The sequence below is a fragment of the Leuciscus leuciscus genome (genome assembly GCF_965113295.1).
Source record: "Leuciscus leuciscus genome assembly, chromosome: 3".
NCBI lineage: Eukaryota > Metazoa > Chordata > Actinopteri > Cypriniformes > Leuciscidae > Leuciscus > Leuciscus leuciscus.
The window spans coordinates 42,040,983-42,064,976 of record NC_138727.1 but is presented as its reverse complement, the minus strand read 5'-3'; the positions used below and the strand labels follow the sequence as shown (position 1 = coordinate 42,064,976).

The following is a 23,994-nucleotide window of genomic DNA, read 5'->3' as shown; positions in this document are numbered from 1 at the left end:
AGGGCTACTGATAAAGCTCAAATTTTGGCCATCAACATTTCTTTTTGACCTAAAATAATTTATAAATTACGAACAGAACAAATGTTATTTTCTAAAGGTTGAGTATACATATTTAAAACATAAAAACACATTTATCTTATATCTAACAAAAAAATAAAAATCAACTCCAGAAGAAATATTCAGTGCAAATAGTCAAAGAAAAGATGAGACATACTCTCAGCATTCAAATTACAAAACACACATGTCAAATCAATATCTTATTTTTTTATAACCTGCTTTGTTAAGCCATGAAGTGTAACGTTAGCTGTTTAATGTGAACCGTGTCGTTTCGCTGCTACACAGCAGCGCCATCTAGTCTCAACAGACTGAGGGACACTGTTCTTCTACATCTTCAAGAAGAATGGAGGAACTCGCTGTTAAGCTCATAGCGGATGGCGTTCAGAAAAAAGTAATCTCTCCCGGAAAAGGAGAGCTTTCCACGTTTCCTAATGGAACAAAGGTAATGTAACGTTCAGGACACATTTTACATTAATGAAATGTCGAGACGGAGAACAAATGTATTATTTTTAACGTGTCGAACTCAACAGATAGCGAGCTAGCTAGATTCACCAGTTTTGACGTGTACTATGGGCTTGAATTCGCCCGAAAATTGCCCAGAAGTCATGCAGTGGGTTATGTTAAGTATATATCGCATTAGTACTGTGAGAATTTGTACTGTTTTATGAGCTGTTGTACAAAGAGGCCCAATGTATTCAGATTTAGCCTTTAGCTAAACATCGGGATGGATACCTGATGTTACATACCATCAAGGAGGACTCGCAGACAATATGCGTGTCTTTCTGTTTGCATTTTTGGCACGGAGAGGGGAATTTTTTTCCCTCCCTTCTGAATGACATCTGAAAGCTATACGTACGTATAATATACGTATAATAACAGCAGCGTTTTAACTGCAATATCATGTAACGTTAGCCACTGGCTACATCATATGAAATATCAATACAACTTAACCTGTCAAGCTTGACATATGAAATAATAGTCAGAAAAATGAAATGGAATCAAATGTTTGAAATGGAAAGAAAGAAGATTTGCATATGTGGGCAATAGTAAGTGAAAAATAAAATGTAAACACCAGAGATGTCTATGTTTTTGCCCTGAGAGCTTGTTGGGCTCAACATTTAGAAATATTTAATCAAACAAAGTGTCATAATGCAACAAATATCAGAGGAATAAATGACATGCTTTATAACAAATTAATATTATTTTATTTGTATCTCTCAAAAGGTCAAGTTTCATTACCGCACTAGTCTTTGTGATGGCACTGTGTTGGATGACTCCAGGACAATGGGAGGTAAGAGTAAACCTATGGAGCTCATACTGGGGAAGAAGTTCAAGCTTCCTGTGTGGGAGCAAGTGGTTACCACAATGAGAGAGGGTGAAATTGCTGATTTCACCTGTGATGTAAAGGTGAGTGACCTGTTAATTATTTTCTGCCTTATAGTAATATGCAAATATCTATTAATAACTATGTGTTATTCTTTAGAACATTTATTTTGTGAGATTCTTCAGCTCACTGAAGAATGATTTGTTTTTGTTTCTACTGTAATAGCACACAGCTCTCTACCCCTTGGTTTCTCTGTCACTACGCAACATCAGCCAAGGAAAAGACCCACTGGAAGGACAGAGACACTGCTGTGGAGTAGCTCAGGTTCACTCGCATCATTCCATAGGTCACCACGATCTGGATAAGTTGCAGGCCCATCCTCAGCCTCTAGTTTTTACTCTGGAAATGCTACAGGTGAGAAACAGTAGCATGGTATCCTTTTTAGAGGTGTTAACTGAGCTATCATAATAAAACTGCCTAATTTAACAACAAAAATACTTGAATTACAAAGCGGCTGTTTCATGATTCTCTGTGTAATCATCTTCCTAAGGTCTTGCCCCCCGGCTCCTTTCAGTTGGAAATATGGGCAATGACAGATGAGGAGAAACTGGAGGCCATACCGCAGATCCACGAAGAGGGAAATGCGCTATTCAAGAGTGGAGATGTTGCAGCAGCTGCTGAGAAGTACTACAATGCTATAGCCTGTCTGAAGAGCTTACAGATGAAGGTTAGTCTTAATAGTTGCTAAGCATTGAAGTGTCATGAAACCCCTGTTTTATTACTGGTCGTTCACACCTCAGATTTGAAAAAGATTAAGGAAATGGGCGTGCAGAGCTGTGGAAAAGTGGGAGTGTAGAGGGTGGGCAGAAGGGAGAAAACAACCAATAAAACACAGACCTACAACACACACATTAAACAGACACATGAATATTAAAATATGAGCGGAGAAAGAAAAGCACAACAGAGTTGAGGACGCCTTGATCTATTTAAAAAAATATGAACCTATGACAACAAACTCACAAGTCTTATCATGAACAATATCATTATTATCATTCCTAACAACTATCATGAACAAATCAAATATGTTTTGATAAATTATTCTTAGCAATATCAACAAATCAGCATTACAACTTTGCAGAGCTATTGGTCTATATGAAAAATGAGGTAGAACATTAAAAAGATCTAATAATATTTTCATTATGTATACGAGCACTACAATATTTAAAAAATGACATATCAGTTTAATGCAGAAAGAATAAAGGTATAGTTCATTTTTTGTCCATTCCTCTTTGACTTTTCGGCTTTAAGTTTCTTCAGTGTATTATAATAGTTCATGATCAGAAGTACCACTGTATCAGTGTCCTTATACAGTGCCCTCCACAATTATTGAACCCCCTGGTAAATATGATCAAAATTGGCTGTAAAAAATAAATCTGCATCGATTATCCTTGTGATCTTTCATTCAAAAAATGTGCAAAATTCTAACCTTTCATTGAAGTAAAAGAATTGAAAGTGGGGGGAAATCACATTATGAAATAAATGTTTTTCTCCAAAACATGTTGGCCACAATTATTGAAACCCCTAGAATTTTTTACGAGTAAAATATCTCTGAAGTATATTCCCATTAATATTTACCTTTTTTAGTACACCAGGGTGACTAGGAACATGAAACTGTCCAGCTATGACTTTGTGTTTCACAGGAGTTTAAATATGAGGAAACACAAAGGCCAAATCCCCTTAATCATCCATCACAATGAGTAAAACCACAGAATACAGTTCTGATGCGTAGCAAAAGATTGTTGAGCATCACAAACTAGAAAGTGGCTGTAAGACAATAGCTAAAGAATTGAAAATCCCCATTTTGACCATCAGGGCAATAATTAAGAAGTTATAACCAACTAAAGATGTTATGAATCTGCCAGGAAAAGGACGTGTGTCTATACTGTCTTAATGCACGGCGAGTATGAAAGTTTGAGTGGCCAAAGACTCTCCAAGGATCACAGATGGAGAATTGCAGAGATTAGTTGAGTCTTAGGGTCAGAAAGCCTAAAAAAAAAATTATCAAACAACCCCTACATCCCCACATGTTGTTTGGGAGGGTTTAAAAAAAAAACCTCCTCGCTCATCCAAAAACAAATTCCAGCAAATTTAATTGTCAGACACGACTGGATCTTCAAACAACACAGGGTTCTGTGGTCAGATGAGACTAAAACAGAGCTTTTTGGCAGCAAACACACTAGATGGGTTTGGTGAACACAAGGATAAAAAGTACCCCATGTGTACAATTTAATATACCATTGGATCTTTAATGTTGTGGGCATATTTTTCTGCTGGAGGTCCTGGACTTCTTGTTCAGATACATGGCATTGTGGATTCTATCAAATATCAACAAATAAAAAATCAAAACCTGATGCCTTCTGCTAGAAATCTTATAATGGGCCGTGGTTGGATCTTCCATCAGGACAACGATCCAAAACAAACATCAAAATCAAAACAAAAATTTGTTGTGGAGCACAAAATGAAGCTTCTGCCATGACCGTCTCAGTCCCCTGACCTGATGAGTGGGCTGAACTGAAGAGAAGAAGCACCAACATGGATCTGGGAATCTGAAGGATCTGGAGAGATTCTGTGTGGAGGAATGGTCTCTGATCTCTTGTCAGTTATTCTCCAAACTCATCAGGCATTATAGGAGAAGACTCAGAGCTGTTATCTTGGCAAAAGGAGATTGCAAAAAGTATTTAATAAAAGGGTTTCAATTTCAATAATTGTGGCCAACGTGTTTTGGAGAAAAACATTTATTTCATAATGTGATTTTCCCCCCACTTTCAATTCTTTTACTTCAATGAAAGGTTAGAATTTTGCACATTTTTTGAATGAAAGATCACAAGGATAATCGATGCAGATTTATTTTTTACAGCCCATTTTGATCATATTTACCAGGGGGTTCAATAATTGTGGAGGGCACTGTATGCACATATATATACAGTAGTCAACATTTTAAGTGGATCAAAACCTTTCATCAAAGTTATACATGAATTTTTAACATTTTCCGTTCTTGTCTTATGACAACTGTGATTAACTTTTTTGATCCACTTCAAATGTTGACAACTGTATTAGAAGAGACATTATGAAATATGTGCACAGACAGTGCTGGTTCATGTTTGGAGCACTTGAGAATATGAAACATGTCCATAAAAACTTGAAACACACTTGCTCTGGTCCGGATATGAACTGAAACTCTCTTTTGTAACGTTTGAATTTTCCGCTGTAATGCGATATAATGCATAATACATAATAGAAAAGCTACATAAAGTGATGACGTAGATCAGGGTTCCAGACTGCGACCAAAATGGTCGCATATGCGCATTGGAGTGCTTGGTCATGTAGCCTACTACTCAGTTAAATTCACGCATGAATTTTCCTGCATTGAACTTGTTTTAGCGCCCGCCAAAAAGTGAATTTTTGTCCCGACAAAGTCTTATTTGATCGGTGAGTAATGCTGCTGCGCGTGACAGGGCGCATGTTTAACTGAAAGAACGAGCAGAGAGAGAGAGCCCCGGTAGCGTGCGCGCACTCTCTGTCTTCGGAGCCAGGCGAAAGTGTAAACATGACTTCACCGTCTCCAAACTAAGCGCTGTCTTGCTCTCCCTCGCACATATTAATCAAAATAAATCGACACGGTGGTAAAAGGTCGGAAGACCAAAGTTTCATGTGGAGCATTCAGAGATTTTTTTTTTCTTTTTTTCCCCTGAATTACCGCTGGGTGTGAATTGTGCTAAATAAGTTGCCTTATCTTCTCTGAAAAGCGTTCCGGACATTCAGCTGACACAAAACAACACTTTAATTAAACGAAAAAAACTATCCAGTGATGAAATGTTTTCTGTGTTGACAGAAATCTTGGATGTCCATGTCCGAACTGCTGGGATAATCACACAACGCGTGTGACACGTCCAATTCTCGAACTAATGACTCATTTGAGCCGATTAATTTTAATGAATGGTTAAAACAACTGATCTTTCCAACAGTGAACTCAGGAGACGTCTGAATCGGTGTATAACTAATCAGTAACACTTTACAATAAGGTTCAGGGATGCAAACACATGTATGGTCAAAAAAGAGAGAGGCTATCGAAGCCCTCGCCCCGCGGCAAATATCCAGATAATTACATAATTGTGATGAATTTAATCCTTTGTAAGTGATCATTTTGCAGTGTAAGATTACAGTTAACACCTTTAAATATTACATAAATGTATTATGTATTTTTATTAAACTTAGTGAGTGTATAAATCAGCAGCAAAAAGTAGGCTAATTCTTGAAAAAATCGGCACAGTAATTTGATCAAATCTAAACATGTTAATAAAAACAAATTACTATTAGTACTCTTATAAAATTCAATCAGGCAATCATACATTTCACAATTTTATATTTATATATGAATGTCAAGAATTCAGACGTGTGTATTTTTATGCTTATTTTAAATGTATTGTGCAGGCTAGGTATACAAAAATATAGGCTTTTAATAATCTTTCAGTGCGCAAAACTATGAAAATATGAAACGCTTCAAAACAGAACGCACAAAGCGCGTATGCGCATCGCGGGTGCAGAATGATGTGCTCAAATCAACATGGAGTCACAGTGTTCAGCGCTGCACAAGTGCGCATTTAAAAGTTCACGGCACAAAGCGAAGAAATGTCGAGCACACAGATCCTAGTGTCTATCTGTCCAACAGTTTATTGATCATTTGTTTCTTCACAGTTTTAAATTCCAGTTATTGTGCGTTTGATGCCGATTTAGTCCTTGTGATGTGTGATCTAACAGGCACACGGTAGCGAGTCGTTTAAAAACAGCAACAAACTCCAACAAAATAAAGTCATTTTATCCAAATCCACAGCCTTTTCTCTACAGATCAAGCATTATAATGTGAATATCATATTGGAGAGAGTTGTACCGTGCATGTATGCTGCTGTAACCGGAAGAGGCGCGCTCGCTGTTTGAATACTGACAGCCTCAGAGGAGGGAAAACGAGTTTTCCTAAACTTTAATGATGTAAATAGACTTCTATCCCTCACATTAAGCTATGAAATAGGCTTCAGATGAATTTGTCACCCAAACTGACGTGAAAAAAGCGGGAGGCGCCGAAAAGCGCGCTGTTTGCATCCCTGAAGGTTCTATTTATTACATAAATTACATAAAAAGTACAGTTTGCTTACTCAAGCTTAAGCTTTAAAATAAATAAAACCACTTGTTTTTTTGAAAAGCATATGACTACATTTTTCCACACAGTGCTATCAATAATCAATAAGAGAATCGTTAAAGAATCGGATCAATAAGCAGAATCGTCAGTGGCATTATTATTGATAAAATCTTATCAATTCCCATCCCTATGTGAAGACAGTAAAATTATAATCAAACATTAAAGAACATGTTTTTTTTTGTTTTTTTTGGAGAGTTAAAAGATTAAAACATTTTGCTAACATGAGGTCTTGTGCCACTGTCAGTCTTTTTACATCAGTGCAAAACTAGGGTATGCAGATTAAGACCACTATTCATCAGCATGCATTGATTAATCCCATGGCATGTAGAAAAAAAAAAAAAAGGTGCGACTGCGACCAAATCATATGCTGGTGCGACCAACTGAGAAAGTTGGTAGCACCAGTGCAACCAGTGGAAAAGTAGATGCGTACTCTACAGCCAATCCCCACTCCCAATTAATGCATATACATCACTTATGACGTTGGTTCAACTTTGCTTTTTAAACCAGAAGAACAAAATTGCTCCAAAAAATGATCACTTTTCCCTTAATAATAATTTAAGCACCTGTGCTATTGTTGTTTTCAGTAAAGTGCAACTGTACATATGTTAACAACAGGGTTTCATGACCCTTTAAAACTTACACATTACCCTTGTTGAAGAACAAATGTATCCTTGAAGCATTGCATGCAATATATCAAGGGTGGCTTTTGCACAGAATGAAGCCATTTGAAACAACACTTCGGCTGCACGTTTAATGGTATTTGACCACAAATTGTTATGCTCAAACTGAGTAAGCAAAAAAATATGAGATATTGGCCCGCTGCTTATTTATCCTAAAACTTTTTTCTCATTTGACATTTGTTATCTCGCATTTGGTGTTGGTTGCTAGATTTCAAGAGATTTAAGTCCCTCAATAAGAGCTATTCCCTTAAATTGATAGTTTCCTCTCAGTATTTTTCTTAATTGAACATGCTTTTTCTGCACTGCAAAAAAAAGCACTGATGATCTGAAAACACCTTCATGAGCATCACTTGTGACTAATCTGCAAGAAAACCTTCTTAGTGACGAAACAAACATGAATCTCACAAGTTGTTTGCGATAGCTAAATATATGCACTTGCACAACCTCTGTGCATTATCGTGTAGCACCAGCCAACAGTGTATTATATTCCTTAAAGGGATAGTTCTCCCAAAAATTTAAATTCCATCATTTATTCACCCTCATGTCATTCCAAACGCGTAAGACTTACGTTCATTTTCTAAACACAAATGAAGATCTTTTTGATTAAATCTGAGAGCTTTCTGTCCCTCCGTTGACAGCTACACAACTACTTTGATGCTTTAAAAAGTTCATAAAGAGATCGTAAAACTAATTCAATTGAGTGGTTTAGTCAATTTTCTGTAGAGACAAGATCGCTTTATATGATAAACTGATTGAATTTAGGCTTATATTCACATATTCATCAACTCACACATCAGTTGTGGTAAACGGAAGCTCAAGCAAGTTTGCTTGACGTGCGAGAACAACTTTTTCAAATGAACACACTTTTGTACAAAAGTGGTAGTTGCGTATCGGTCTATGAGGGACAGAAAGCTCTCAGATTTAATCAAAAAAGATCTTCATTTGTTCTGAAGATGAACAACAGTCTTATGAGTTTGGAACGACATGAAGGGGAGGGTAATTAATGACAGATGTCATTTTTGGGTGAAGTATCCCTTTAAGATTCAACTTTTACTTAAAACATATATTCCCTGTTCAAAGGAGCGTCCAGGTGATGAGCATTGGATCAAACTAGATCTCATGATCACCCCTCTCCTCCTCAACTACTGCCAGTGCAAGCTTCTGCTGGGCCAATACTATGAGGTTTTGGACCACTGCTCTTCTATCATCAACAAGTACGAGGGTAAATATCAAAACAAGTAAAATCACATGTACTTTATATTTAAAGCTAGGCATCTCAAAGCACTTTCCCCCCCCGCTTTTAGGGTAGTGTAATTTCTTGGTCCTAAATCTTTGAGGGAATTAAAAGCTGCACTAATATTGTTCTTTACAAACAAGCTACAGTTAACTTGAGTACCATGAGAACCGTTTTATTGCATTTCAGATGCCCATACTCAGTCTTGTCTTTCTCACAGATAATGTGAAGGCATATTTCAAACGAGGGAAAGCTCATGCAGCGGTATGGAATGAAGCAGAGGCAAGAGCTGACTTTGCCAAAGTGATTACATTGGAACCATCACTTGAAACTTCAGTTGCAAAGGAGTTGAGAGCAATGGAGGAACGCATTCGGGAAAAACAGAAAGAGGAGAAGGGACGCTACAAAAACCTGTTCAACTACAGCGACAAAGCCTCTGCTGCAGCTACCACGGTTAGTTTAATCTCAAATGCGACCTATGAAGAATCTAAATTAGGGTGTATAACATTGTTAAGAAAGCAACAACAAAAAATGCTCCTTGAAGTAACCTGTGCTATTTTCCTCTTTTCAGGGCTGAAACAAAGGTTGTCCAATTTTCCATTTATAAGGAGATATGCACTCTGATAAATGTATCCCTCACAAGTTTATTTAACCCATCATCCCCTTATTGTTCATCATGTTTTATTGGTAAATTGACATACAAATGAAGAGTGCATCCAGTGCATAGCTTTGAATGGCCTGGCCATCCATTTATCCCTGAGAGTTACCCATCATTTGTTGAAGAATGCTACTTTTCATTGTTATCAATGGGATCTGCAACTCCTGTGAACCAGGAATGGGTAAATACCAGCCTTGTGTATTCACTTTTTGGATATTGCTGATGGAAACTTCACAACCCAGTGCATTATGGTCAGTGCTCTTTAACATGGGCAGTCTGAAAGAAACAAAGCTGAAAGACAATCTGATGATGATAAAATGGGATTGCTATGACTATATATCTCCCCCCCATTTTTGCGTTATTCTTTTGTATTTATAATGTTTATTAATTGTATTGCTATTACCCTTGTCTTTGTATGTATACTACATTTTAATCTTGAAAGATAAAGGAAATAAATATGAAATGTCAGGCATTAGAAGGCCTGTGAAATATATAAGTGAAAGACACATTGTTAACACTGTGATAGATGTAAAAGAATATACTTCCCCCATCAGTGAAACAGAACACGTATACTCGTTCACATTTTTGCGTAGTTAATAATTGTCACAGTTAAACCTATATATGTCACTACAAATAAAAATATATTTTCAAAGTGCTTTTTAAATACATGTTGCTGCAGCTAGTCTGCATTTATGTTGTGACCAAAGCCAAATAAAGTTATTCACCCAATTTTTTAAACAAGCACTTCTTGCATGCAGTGGAATTAAAAATCTAACAAATTGATTGATTTATTATTTTTTATTTAAATACAGAATTGCAAAAATTGGGCTTAAAAAATGTCTAGGCTAATCGCAGTGACACTACATGAGGTGTACATCTGGGAGATAGCTATGCATGATGGACAAATGTCGTTAAGAAAGATAGAAAGAGATGGTGTTGTAAATAGCTTGGCAAAGATAAGGGGCATGTCTGTGAGAAACAGAACAATGAGGAGACAAGTACCAGAGGGAGGGAGTGTGTGTGTGTGTGTGTGTGTGTGTTATGTGCGAGCACTTCGCTCTGTCTCCGCTAGACACTCCCTGACAAGAGCACGTGCATGGATGATACCTAAAGAAAGACAGAAACACATATCAGCCATTTCAAAGGTAAATGTTTTGAAGCATTATAGACCATTTGCTAATGATCCAAATATAGAGAATTACATGTCAGACACTAGATGGCAACTTTTATATGTAATGCAACTTCAATAATTAATCTGAATAAAATAAACGTTGCAAGTCTGATCCCATGTGAAGAACTGAAAAACCGAGTGAACTCTATCATGACTGTCCTTAGGCTTACATTCCTCCAGAGGGCTAAACGTCACTGACTGTTACAAATGTGCTGCATGCACTTTATTCAGAAGGGTGTGGTGTACCTCTCTTCAGTCTCTCCATGGCACTTTTGCTGCCAGCGTAGGTAGGACGAATTTCACGGCTCATCTCCTCAATGACGGAGAGCAGCTCACTATACGTAGATCCCTGGGACACTTTAACTGGCTACAGAAAACAAGACAGGGCTCGACATTAAAGCTTGTCCGGGAAAAGTGGGGGGGGTTCAGAAGTAACAAGTGAAAGAGAATTTTACTTGCCAGACCAGACAAGTAGCCTGATTAAAACCTCTAACAAAAAAACAACAACTTGGGAATCACCAAACCACTAGAATGATTCTGATTTTATTTAATTTAGTGGCGATTGATAATGGATAGTAATGTACTGACTGACTGTAACACGTAAAAACACACACACACACACACACACACACACACACACACACACACACACACACACACACACACACACACACACACACACACACACACACACACACAAAGAATCTTAAAGGGATAGTTCTTCCAAAAATGAAAAATCTGTAATAATTTACTCAACCTCATGTTGTTCCGAAACCTGTATGAATTTATTTTATGTGGAACATAATAGAAGATATTTTGAAGAATGTCACCAAACAGTTGTGGGGCCCCATTGACTTCCATATTATTTTTCCCCCCATACTATGGAAGTCAATGGGGCCCCACAACTGTTTGGTTACAAACATTCTTCAAAATATCTTCCTTTGTGTTCAACAGAAGAAAGAAATTCATACAGGTTTGGAACAACTTGAGGGTGAGTAAATGACAGATTTTACATTTTTGGGTGAACTATCCCTTTAACATACTGTGGTAAAAAATTCAGAATGTTGAGTTTTTATATTTATAACATATGATATAGTTAAGCAACACCACACAATCAAGAGTTAAGTTTTCCTGAATACCATCACAATTGAAAATGTGACACTGATTTCATATTTCAATAAACAAATAGCCTAGTTAAAATTAAAGGAACCGTATGTAAGAACTGTATTTCAATTAATCATAAAATGGCCCTGATATGTCACTAGACATTAAGAAATCATGTTCATTTCAAATACTTCTATCACTGACTACAGTAGTCCGGCCAGGATATTGTCATTTAAAAGTGAAGTTGCAGCCCTCAACTGATGTTGTCATGTTGTGTTTTGGCCTGATGCTCCACCCTCCACCTATCTACCAATCACGAAGTCAGTAGTGTTTCGGCATCCGGGTTGCCAGCTGCAGCTACAAACGTGTCGGATAAAAAATTTAAAACGTTACGAAACCTAAAAGACCTCGTTATGAATCCGAAATACGTCGTGACAAAGTCCAAAAAAAAACTTACTGTATAGGACTCGTCACTTGCCATTGGAAGCTCCTTGTAGCAGCCTACGTTCCTGCTGGATCCTGCAGCCTAACTGGCAACCTCGAGTCAGGGGGGAGTGGGAGGGGATACACCGCTCTACAGTAATTTGAAAGTGATTGCAGTACCAGTTTTGGCCACAATCTTAAATACGGTTCCTTTAAGTCACTTATGGCGCTTTTCCACTGCATGGTACGGTGCGGCACGCTTTGGCGCTTTTCCACTGCATGGTACGGTACGGCTCGGTTCAGTACGGCTCACTTATGACGCATTTCCACTGCATGGTACGGTACGGCTCGCTTTAAATGGTACCACCTCTGTTGAGGTTCCAAGCGTACCGTACCGATACTAAAATGTGACGTGAAATCACTGCAGATCACTGATTGGTCAGACAGAATCATCACTACCAGCGTCATTGTATTTACAACACGAGACACTAAACCCGCTAGATTTAAATAGCCAGTAGACAACAGCCAACGCTGTAGCGCCTGTTTTAAAAGTATTTGGTTAAAAAAAATAAAAATAAAAATATTCGGATTTAATATGATGATGTCATGGCAGTAGAGACGGCAACTATAACGATCAGTCCCACCCACTTTGAAGCGGTACTAACTGCAGTGGAAAAGCAACCGAGCTAAAGCGAACCGAACCGTGCCGAGCCGTACCACGCAGTGGAAAAGCGAAGCGAGCCGAACCGTTCCGCGCTGAGTCGAACCGTACCATGCAGTGGAAAAGCGCCATTACATTTTACACACAATATTGTCTGTTTTTGTTCTGTTTGAGCAGCAAAAATATTTCCAGACAAAGATCACAGCAGAACCATAGCGCTTCTCACAGTAACACTCAACCATGTTTCCATTACTGATCCAGCGTTTTGAACAACGAATCAGCCGTTTGAACTAGGGATGGGCATGATTAATCGACGATCGATAATTGATCGTTAAGAATTTCGTCGATCACGTTTATTTGTTATCGATTAAACTAATGCAGGCTGCGTTGCGTAGTGTGAGTCTTGAAGCAATGGAATTAATTTTAGCGCGGAGGTACCTGTGCATCCCGGCAATGTCAGTCCCCTCAGAGCGGGTGTTTTCGGCGGCTGGACTGGCTGTCACCAGGTTGCGGTCGCGTCTGATCCCAGATCATGTCAACATGCTTATCTTTCTCAACAGAAATCAGTAGACTGGTGCAGAAGTTCTATGGGAACTTCATGCGTTTTCTCAGATCGGATAGCTATCTGATTTATCAAAACGATTCCATTTACACCTGGTCACATAAATGTGTTTTTGCAAAACGGATATAAATCCGATCTTGAATTCCCGCACTATATGCATATTTAAATTGTTGCACGTCATCGAAAGCAACTGATATGAGCTGCATTTTATTGATCATCAGCGAAAATTTCTAAATCAAATACCGCAACAAGATATTGCGGCAACAGCCCTGGTAAGATTATTTCGGTTCTTTACTTTTAATGAAGATGATTGCGTGTTGATGAATGACTTTCACTTTGATTTGCGATAGTTTGCACGTTGGCTTGATGAATAGATGCTCATCTGTGGTGATGCGTGTTGAAGTAGCGTCGTCATATCTGGATATAACATGACATATAGCCTATAACACGCTCTCACACGTTTATTTCTTATCATTTTTGGGATAAGTCAAATTTACATATGTGGTTTCAACAACCAGATGCATTTACTCTTGTCCAGTTTCATCTGGAATGCGTCTCAGATCTCCTCCTGAAGTGGTTTGAGCGATCGGATTTAAATCCGTCTCGAATGCGTTTCGGAGGGCATTTAGATTTGGTCTTTTCACGACCGGATAGCTATCCGATCACAGAAAACGGATGAAGTGGCCATGGGTCTCTGTTTAAGAACGCCGGCTCGCAGCTGCAGGTTCCGCTGGTTTAGAGCACCTCAGGGATCTTCAAGTCTACCGAACGTCCAGTTTCACTGCCACAAGTTGATCTTCTTGTAATAAAGATCTCATCGAGGACAAACAAACTGTATTTTTGTATTTTCATTGCATTTTTAATTTATAAAAAGTTAAAGAAATAATGAATTTCAATATAAAAATATTAATGATTAATCGATAGTCGATCGTTAATTCTCCCGACGATCGACTAAGAAAATTTAATCGAATGCCCATCCCTAGTTTGAACCAATCATTTAAATTAATGACTCAATTACTCACTCATTAAAATGGTCACCTGCCGCCACCCACTGGCTATTTAGATCATTTCTTATTTGTATATTAAAAATATTTTTAAAACAAATCTCTTAACATTATTTAATGCAGTTGGAATTTTTCAATTTAAATTATTTAATTTGATTGGTAAGAGTCCTATAGTGTCGTATTATTTTAATTTAATGATAAAATGTAAGATTTTATAATAAGATTATGGGGAGAAATGCCCTCAGGGTAAATATCACAAATATGCAGATTTAAATATGTCAAAGCTGATAGAACACTGAGAATATTGCTTCAGAATAATTATATTTACAACACAAAAATCCAATTTTTTTCAGACAAGCAACGTTTTTACTTGGACACGTTAACGACCGATTTACAAGCACATGACAAGGCTTAATTTTGAGCCCTGCAAGATAGTTGTGCAGAAGTCTGAGCGATACCCTCTTTACTAAAAGGTACATATACACTAAAAGTTTGTAATTTTATGCTCACTGTTTATTTTTACTATCAATACTTAAAGTTTTTGCTGCTTAATATTTTTGTGGTAACCATGATACACTACCAAAGTTTGGAGTAAGATTTAAAAAACAAAAAAACAACAAAAAAAAACAGAAGATAATATTTTAACAAGGATGCATTAAATTGCTCAAAAGTGACAATAAAAAGATCTATAATGTTACAAAAGTTTATTTTTTATTTTTTAAATGAAACCTGTTCCCTTAAACTTTCTATCACAGAATCCTACACTTTTTTTTTAGCACCGTTTACACAAAAATATCATGCAGCAAGCTGTTTAACGTTAATAATAAGAAGCATTATTAATACGTAATTGAGCACCAATAATAATTTATACTGATTTGGTGCTCAATTCTCATCATGTGATTACGTGATACTGAAGACTGGCTTAATGGCTGTTGAAAATTCACGAATAAAGTACATTTAAACAAATAAATGCAGTTTTGGTGACCTCTTTTAATAACGTAAAAAAACAATTATTCCCAACTTTTGACCGGTAGTGTTCGTGTGTGTATATATATATATATATATATATATATATATATATATATATATATATTCCAATTAAAAACAGACAAGATCCACTGGGAATAATTTCAAGATTGCAAAAAAAGTAAAATCCCACTGTTATCATAAACTTAACTTACTTGTACAAAGCCCATTGATGGTGGACCAAAGTCACTAAATGCTGGTCTAAAGTTAGAAGAGGAGGCCAGAGATGGAGATGAGCCACATGATCCTAAAACCAGAGAGCAATAGGAAGACCAATCACAAACCATGAAAATGTCAAAAGGCCAATTTCAACCAATGACATTTCGCCACCCAGTGTGAGTATGGAAGGAAGTGAGGAAAGATACAGCCAAGATCGGATGCACTGATGTGATGGCATGGCACACTCACATATGGGTAAGACAACACTTAGCTTTTAAGCATAAACGCGGAAAGGTGCGGTTAGCAACACACTATAACACATTTATGTAATGAGCAAGACAGATGGCTATGGCTCCTTTAACTCCTCCCCCTTTATCCGTGCCTCTGACCTCTTTTACAGTAGGTTCACTGACCCCTTTCCCCGGGATTAAAAACGGTGCATTTGAAAACGTGATAGACACAAATTACCCCATATGCGAGTAATATGCATGTCAAAAAATCATGAATGAAGAGAGAGCACAATGAAACTCACCTGGTGGAGTGTGGTTGGAGCCGGTGGGTGCGGGGGCGATCGGCTTGTAACTCATATTTACACCGCCGTCGACTGTAGCCTCGCTTGATGAAAAGTTTCTTCTTATCTTCTGAATGTAATCTCGATGGGCTTTGGTATCTGAAGCAGGGACGACGTTGGCCTAATGTAAACACAAAGAGCAGATATACAGATAAGTATAAGAGGTGGGAGACATGGTAAAGGCTAGCGGACAGAAAAGACGGTCCCCTCTTAACTTAACCGGCTTCAAGCCCTGACTCTGTTTAAATCGCCTGCCATTGATAGACTTTTCCACTATTTTCTTCTAGGGTAGAACAACGAACACTTTCAAATAAGTGCGAACATTTGTGTGTAATAAAGAGTGGAGGATGTCTGTAGTGGTATATGAAAGGTAAATTTAACTATACCCACCTCTTCCGCGAAATCGCTCGACAGCGACACGCGCTAAGTATCCAACAAGCCGACAAATGAAACAAACAACAACCGTAAACACTTCGCGATATGTTGGACAGTTAAAGATGGTTTCTGGTCGCCGGTTTACACTTGTTCGAGGAGGTAAGTGGTGAATATAACGCACGGGAATAGTTTCGCTACGCGGAGGTGTCGGTTCTTCTCTCTTCCTGCGCGTGCTAGCCTGCTATGTTATTTTCCCATGATACTCGGCAAAAAGAGTGACTGCGTCATCAGGCACGCGCCTTTGCCCTCTCTTTCTTCCACAATGAAGATTCCATTCTGGAATTTTCTTGTTGAGGTGTTTGGAGAGAGTGTGCTGCAGTAAACCGGAGAAGCGTTTGAAAAATGCCTGACCCTTTGTATGATGATTTAAAAAAAAATAATTAGAATAAAATATAGCCTAATAGAATGGCATAGTGTTGAGGCTGCTATCTGACTGTCTAATAGTAACTCCACCCACACACCTAATCCTAAATTAGGAGGAGGGGGGGGAATAATCTGACAGGGGGTCAGAATGTGGCACAACACATATGCAAGTACTGCATGCAATGTACAATAGGCTACACTGCATTAAACAACGCAATGTGCCTTGTACATTTAAAAAGTTAGTTGAAATATTAGAATACGGTTATGTAAAGGAGATTTATTGAGTACTCGGAGTCGGACAGCTGTTTGAAAGAAACAGTTTTTTATTGATGGATGTTTTAGCTGTTAATGATCTCCAGCTTCTGTCTGAGGGGAGTTGCTGTTATGTGCTGAGTTAAATGGATCCATGGTCATCTTTTTATATTGGTGTGTTAGATTATGTGTAGGAGATCTGTACCCATGATCTTTAAAGCTTTAGTGACAATGTGTTAAAGGGGTGGTTGATTATGATTTCACTTTTTTTAATTTAGTTAGTGTGTAATGTTGCTGTTTGAGCATAAACAACATCTGCAAAGTTACACCGCTCAGAGTTCAAAGCAAAGGGAGATGTTTGCTTTTAAAGGGCTGGTATAATGCCCTTTTCACAAGATGTTAAATAAGTATTTGATGTCCCCAGAGTGTGTATGTGAAGTTTTAGCTCAAAATACCCCACAGATATTTTTATATACCATGTTAAAGTTGTAATTTTTTGAGGGTGAGCAAAAACGCACAGTTTTTGTGTCTGTCCCTTTAAATGCAAATGAGCTGCTGCTCTCACACAGAGGGCGGAGCTACAACAGTTTGTGTCCTTTTTTTTTACCTCAAACAAACATGCACTGGAAATTTCAAAAACCTTTTGCCTTTTATGTTCAAACCGAAGTCAGAAAGTAATCAGAAGTCAGTGGAGAGACTCAAGAAGAAGTAACAACATGTAGACAACATTTCTGAATGGTTAGTTGATGAATTTATGTAGCTTATATGTTTAGTTATCTTCTAGTCATTGATTAGCATATTCTGTCTTGATAATCTATAAATCGCGTTCCGGGGGTGGGTTTATGTAAATTTTAGGGTTAGTGATGTCACTAACCCGGAAGGAATGTTGTGTAGTTCCTACCAGCCGTTTGCTGAAGTCCTTAAAAAGCAATTTCTTTAAAAGCAAACATCTCCCTCTGCTTTGAACTTTGAGCGTTGTAACTTTGCAGATGTTGTTTATGCTCAAGCAGCAACATTACACACTAAATAAAGTTAGAAAAGTGAAATCATATTCAACCACCCCTTTAAAGAAATCACTTTTTAAGGATTAGGCTACTACAACAAAAGACTGGTAGGGACTACATGACATTCCTCCCAGGTTAGTGACATCACCAACCCAAAATTTTACATAAACCCCGTCCCCGGGAATGCAATTTATAAATTATCAAGACAGAATCTGCTAATCAATGACTAGAAGATAACTACACATAAGCTACATAAATTCATTAAATAACCATTCAGAAACGTCCTGTTGCATTCTACATGTTGTCACCTCTTCTTGAGTCTCTCCATCTTTGTCTGAATCCGGTTTGAACATAAAAGGCTAAAAGTTTTTTAAATTTTCAGTGCATGTCTGTGTGAGTGCAAGTGGTTGAAGCCCCGCCCTCTGTACCGGGAGCAGCAGCTCATTTGCATGTAAAGGAACAGACACAAAACAGTGCGTTTTTGCTCATACTCAAAAATTGACAATTTTAACAGTATCTGTGGGGTATTTTGAGCTAAAACTTCACATACACACTCTGAGGACATCAAAGACTTATTTGACATCTTGTGAAAGGGGCATTATACCACCCCTTTAAAGTATTTTCTTTGCTGTACTAAATAGACAATGCCTGAATTATTTACTGTTTTAAAACAGACTAAGGTGCTGACTGGTTTCGGAATTTCCTTAGTTGTCTGACTATGAGTTTTTAAAAAAAAAAATTTTTTATGAGGTGGTCTGTATTGACTTGTCTGCAAATAGGCTATACCTAGGAATTTGCAGTCTGTTATGGTGACTGATTTGATGGACATTGATGCATTGGGAGTTTGGTCTGCAGGTAAAGCAGTTGAGAACCACTAATACTACCTACTTCATAGTAGGTGCCAGATTGCAGAAGTCTCTGTCATCCATTTAAGCACCTCCCCTAGTCACATATAGATAGAAAGCACTTACATGCTGAAATCAGATCTGCTTCTAAATGATTAATGGTATGCATACTGTAGAGTCCATTATGTGCTGAAATATTGAAGTTTATTACTGGTTGCCAGAGAAATTGTTGTAACTTATGTTATGCATCATCTAGTTTAATATGTAGGGAAATATAGGACACAAATACAGCTTGAGCTTATCTTAATGTAAAGTAATGACCAATGTTGGCGAAGCTTGTCTATAACACAAGACACAGAAGCCATTCATTCAAAGAATTGCTGTGTCATTACCACATATTCCACTTTACCCACATGCTTTCATTGCTGAGATCATCTGTGCATTTTCAAACTTGCTCTATGCAGATAAAGCACAATTTTGCTGATATGGCATTTAACTTAGGCCTATATAAATATTAATAGCCTGTAGCAAGGAAAAACAGGAAGAGGTGTCATAAAAAAAACTAAATTGCAATAATTAGCACATTTTAAAATCATCTTAAGGCAAGGAGAAACACAAATAAAGAGTAGTGATATGATCTAATGGTTACAGGCTACTTTGAGTTGTTTTATTGAATTTGTGAGACCTCCTCCAATGGGACAGTCTAAAGCACAACTGCATCAGAGCTGCTGATTCTGGAGTCAGTCTTTCGTGCTGCAGTTCACTGTGCGGGACAGGGCAGCGTTTGGATTTCGTCTCCGCACACCGCCATGGATCTTACAAACGATACATTTTCTTCCATCCGGAAATGTCTTTTGGTAACCCTTCTTCTCATTTGTTCATTTCAACTGGTTCGATCAAAGCGAATAATCAAATGTCCTTCAGGATGCACTTGCACGACAGATTCAGTCATTTGTGTCGGTTCTTCTCTCATCCCCCGGACTATACCGAGTGACATCAACTCTCTGTAAGTGCAATATTATGTTGGCGTAAAAAAAAATTGGGCGAAAATCCTTATAATTATACAGTATCAAATATAAAGATGGTGCGACATCCAAGCCTATAAAATATTTGTGTTTTCGAAACTGAACGCGCACGTAGTGTAAAAAAAAAGAAAGAAAGTGCAATATTTATTCATTTGTTATTATTCTTTTTTTAGGAGTATTGTTAATTGCAGTTTCCCAGACATCAAGGAGGCTATGTTCTCGCTCATGCCCTCACTGCAGTTAATGTAAGTGACTGCTGCATCACTTTATTAAATTTACCTGTTTATCTGCATTAGAAAACACTATGTATTAAATTCAAGGCATGCTTTGTTATGTTGGAAAATGTAGGTCATTTCTGTACTATGGGACGGGTATTAATTGTGATAGTTTATGCATCATGGTAGGCTTCCTGGTATCTTTTTTCTCTCTCTTCTCAGTCTCCTTAGTTCTAATTCATTTTCTGAAATAAAGGAGGATGCATTCTCAGGGCTTCCTCATCTTGAGTATTTGTAAGTATTTGGACAGCTTTTCTGCAGTTACATTTATGATAAAAAGTGATTACTTCTTTACATTATATATTACTGACTAACTAAGATCCACATATTTGTTGGATATCTGGATCATTATCCCTGCAGAGTGATTGACTGAAATTCTTGGCGATGTATATTTTGTCTCATTTTATTTCTCCAACCAGATTTATTGAGGGCAACAAAATTGAAGAGATAAACAAATATGCCTTCAGAGGACTTCGGGATGTTACACATCTGTGAGTATATAACATGCAGAAAGGAAAGGCTAAGACATTGAAGAATGCATATTAATTTAGATTATATAGATTTATGGCTGGCATCATATATAATATTTTATTAAGTAGGTCATATATTTTTTGTTTAATATTTTATTTTATTTTCACTACATAATGTGATACAGAATGCACATGCATAATGTATTTTCCTAATCTAGTTGTATAATAAACCTGGCATTGTGTACTACGATTGTTGGCTCTTGGATGAATGCTTTGTTCCTCTTTTGTAAGTCACTTTGGATAAAAGTGTCTGATAACTGCATAATGTAAATGATACACTGCTGACTGCTATTGTCTTAATTATAAGGTACTTTGGTGCCTAAAAATCCTGATTTCTCTTACATACATAAGTATAAACTATAAATAAAGTTTTTTTGCCTGTGTGTATTGATTCATTTCCTCTCTGTTTTTACAGATCATTAGCAAACAACAATATAAAAACATTGCCCAGAGGTCTTTTTTCTGATCTGCGCTCTTTGATTGAACTGTGAGTTCTTCAGTTCACTATTTGCAAATGTGCACATGTAATCAACAACTTTTGCCAAGTAGATAACTTGTGTATTCATTATTTCATGTCTAATAAACAGAGACCTGCGAGGGAACATGTTCCAGTGCGACTGTGAGTCCATGTGGCTGATGCTGTGGTTGAAGCGATCCAATGCCACAATCTCAGATGTTTACTGTGCCAGTCCATCTGCCATGAAGGGTGTCCTGTTAAAGGATGTCCCAGAAAAACACAGCAAGTGTGTCTCCACAGGTAACTCAATTTCTGTTGCTCAGGTATCTCAATTTTCTTTTTGTTGAATTTTAAATAAATGCTGTGAAAAGGAAGTTGCGATATTATTTTCTTTCTTATTGTGAAACAAACTTTGATTCTCGAACATAAAAAATTTGGGGCGGGACTTGATTTGATTGTTGGACTGTTGTGGTTTGCCATTGCTGTGATGTCATGTGAGTGACAGGTGTCCCGCCCTCTTGCCAGTAAACATGTCATCATAGAAGAGAGGAGTCTCTGCAAGAGGAAGGGGATTTTATTTTGATTAAAGATTACGAAGGCACATGGATTTTTATTTTACTTTTTAATGATGATGTGCACAGATAAATCATTCGTAATAAATGCTGCAATATTACTTAAAAAACAAGAATTGCGAAATGCGATTTGTTCACACTTATTTAATGACAATGAATGAATGTGCTACACTATTTCTGTTTCTTTTTCCTTCAGATTTTGTTCAGCATCAGATAGTGAATACTCAATCCATGTCAGCAGACATCTTCTTTCACAAAGATGATATATATGTTGCTATGGCAGTTCCAAATTCAGACAGCTGCATAATCATGGAATGGGATCACATTGAGACAAATTTCAGGCCTTTTGATGAAATCACAGGTTTGACACTGTTAACTCCATAATCATTTGCCATATGTCATAACTATGAAAGAGTATAGAAGTTTATTTTAGCTTTCTGATATATATTTCAGGACGGTCTGTTGTTGGGTGCAGGTCTGTTCTGATCAACGAGCAGGCACTTGTCATTGTCTCCCAGCTCTTCGATGGCTCCCTTGTCTACAAATATGACCAAGCACAGAATAAGTTCACCAAGTTTCAAGCAGTTGAAATGCTTAATGTGTCCAAGCCAAATGACATTGAAGTCTTCCAGATTGGAGATGACTGGTTCTTCCTTATGGTGGACAGTTCCAAAGCTGGAATGACAACTCTGTTTAAATGGAACGAAACTGGTTTCTACCCATATCAGTTCCTTCATGAGTGGTTTCGTGATACGGATGCAGAGTTTATTGATTTAGATGGCAAATCTGTTCTCATACTAGTGAGCCGCTCCCAGGTTCCTGTTATCTACCAATGGAACAAGAGCACCCAAAAGTTTGTTCTACATGATGAGATAGCAAATATGGACGACATTGTCAGTGTGAAGGCCTTTAGGATTAAGGACGTTCTCTACCTTGCCCTCGCCTGCTACATCGGTGACTCAAAAGTCATGAAGTGGACCGGCAAACACTTTGAAGAAGTACAGGGCTTCCCTTCACGTGGCGCCACGGTATTACAGCCCATCAAGTTCAAAGACCAGCACTATTTGATTCTGAGCAGTGATTATTCTTTTTCCCAGATCTTCAGATGGGATGAGGAGAACCAGAGTTTTATCAAGTTCAGGGATGTGTATGTTCAATGGCCACGCTCATTCACAGCACTGTCAACAGACCAGCGTGATTTTGTGCTGGCCACCAGTTTCAAAGGCAAAACCAAGGTTTTTGAACATATTTCAGTGGATTATAGCAAATGATGCATGTGCTGTTATTTGTTCCATCTGGTCAGATGCTAAAACAAAACTCTATTCCTCAATATATGCATACATTTAACCTTGATATTTATGAATGTAATGTTTTGTCAACAAAAAGGCTGAAACCGAGTGCACATCTCTATTCTCTAGTCTTGCAAAAGCTATTTATGCAACATTTTTGTATTAAAGTTTGAATAAATAATGCACTGCAGCTTAATTTATTCAGATGTTGAAAATACCTGATTGTTTGGTCATATCAGGGCCCTTTTAAATAATTCCATTGTGAAATATTAGGTTCACCAAAGGTAGGGACTCAGACTTCAATCCAAAAGACTGTGGACTTAAGCTTGTCAGCTTCAAGCTAATTTAACCTATTGAGCTGGTTTGACTGTATGCAAGCATGTTATTGGTGCTGACTAGTGCTATTATTCAGTAGAGACCCTCAATGTTATTGCCTTTGATGAATGAAAGCCTTACATTTATTTATTTATTTTACAGAATCTTTTTGTCAGTTTTATAACTGTAGCTGGCCGAGCAATATAATGAATGTAGATTTGCAAATATATTAATGATAATAAATAAAACAGCATCTTCTATTGATCTGCTCACTCATTCTTGTTGGTTCTCATTCACATGTATGCATTTTCAGTTTCTCACAAAGAAGCCAACTGCATAAATGGTTTAGCAGCTTGTCATGAATGCATCACTGTTCCATACTGTCAATATAAACACAGAACATAATAAGAAATAAGCACATTGAAATGGACATTCCAGATGACACTTTATTCCTTGACAGTGAGAAACTGCTTGTGTTCACAAGGATCACTTTACCAGCCAGTCAGCAGTATCATTCTTTGTGACAGAGCACTTAGGTGTGATAAATAAGACTGCATCAGCAGAATGTCACAGATGTAAGCACAGAAATTATGTGATGTAAGTTAGAGGCCTATATCTACAGTATATGATATTGTCTGCTGTGCATTATATGCACATTAGTAGTAGGCTATTATATATAGGCCTATAGAGAGAGACAGAGCATATAGTTTTACCTTAAAATACCCCCAAATTAAAATACTTTTA

General features: G+C 37.5%; 3 protein-coding genes and 2 long non-coding RNA genes across 8 annotated transcripts; 4 read left to right on the top strand and 1 right to left on the bottom strand.

The window, feature by feature from the left end:
- Positions 1-343: 343 nt before the first annotated feature.
- aip (aryl hydrocarbon receptor interacting protein) lies at positions 344-9,990 on the top strand. Its single transcript, XM_082163266.1, has 7 exons — positions 344-499; positions 1,282-1,464; positions 1,607-1,795; positions 1,932-2,108; positions 8,396-8,537; positions 8,770-9,002; positions 9,121-9,990. Exons 1-7 carry the CDS (start codon positions 401-403, stop codon positions 9,124-9,126), a joined length of 1,029 nt encoding a protein of 342 aa, XP_082019392.1. The 5' UTR covers positions 344-400; the 3' UTR covers positions 9,127-9,990.
- LOC309494057 lies at positions 2,605-7,168 on the top strand. Of its 2 annotated transcripts, XR_014204198.1 has the most exons (4): positions 2,605-2,740; positions 4,342-4,940; positions 5,014-5,463; positions 6,547-7,168. It is a non-coding gene; the product is annotated as an uncharacterized lncRNA (long non-coding RNA). The 2 variants fall into 2 exon arrangements; XR_014204199.1 differs by having other exon boundaries at positions 4,342-5,463.
- On the bottom strand, positions 9,991-16,504 carry cdk2ap2 (cyclin dependent kinase 2 associated protein 2). The gene is made up of 5 exons (XM_082163280.1): positions 16,279-16,504; positions 15,850-16,009; positions 15,314-15,405; positions 10,625-10,745; positions 9,991-10,314 (listed from the first exon to the last, which is right to left on the bottom strand). Exons 2-5 carry the CDS (start codon positions 15,902-15,904, stop codon positions 10,247-10,249), a joined length of 336 nt encoding a protein of 111 aa, XP_082019406.1. The 5' UTR covers positions 15,905-16,009; positions 16,279-16,504; the 3' UTR covers positions 9,991-10,246.
- On the top strand, positions 11,833-14,725 carry LOC309494056. Its single transcript, XR_014204197.1, has 2 exons — positions 11,833-12,121; positions 12,693-14,725. It is a non-coding gene; the product is annotated as an uncharacterized lncRNA (long non-coding RNA).
- On the top strand, positions 15,412-23,639 carry lgi2b (leucine-rich repeat LGI family, member 2b). 3 transcript variants are annotated; one of them, XM_082163252.1, is made up of 9 exons: positions 16,772-18,664; positions 18,733-19,793; positions 19,986-20,057; positions 20,250-20,321; positions 20,507-20,578; positions 21,033-21,104; positions 21,205-21,374; positions 21,843-22,007; positions 22,100-23,638. In XM_082163252.1, the coding sequence occupies exons 2-9, from the start codon at positions 19,597-19,599 to the stop codon at positions 22,915-22,917; spliced, it is 1,638 nt and encodes a 545-aa protein (XP_082019378.1). In that variant the 5' UTR covers positions 16,772-18,664; positions 18,733-19,596; the 3' UTR covers positions 22,918-23,638. The 3 variants fall into 3 exon arrangements, with proteins under 3 accessions (XP_082019379.1, XP_082019378.1, XP_082019377.1); XM_082163253.1 differs by lacking the exons at positions 16,772-18,664; positions 18,733-19,793 and adding an exon at positions 15,412-15,572 and having other exon boundaries at positions 22,100-23,639; XM_082163251.1 differs by having other exon boundaries at positions 16,772-19,793.
- The last annotated feature ends 355 nt before the right edge of the window (positions 23,640-23,994 follow it).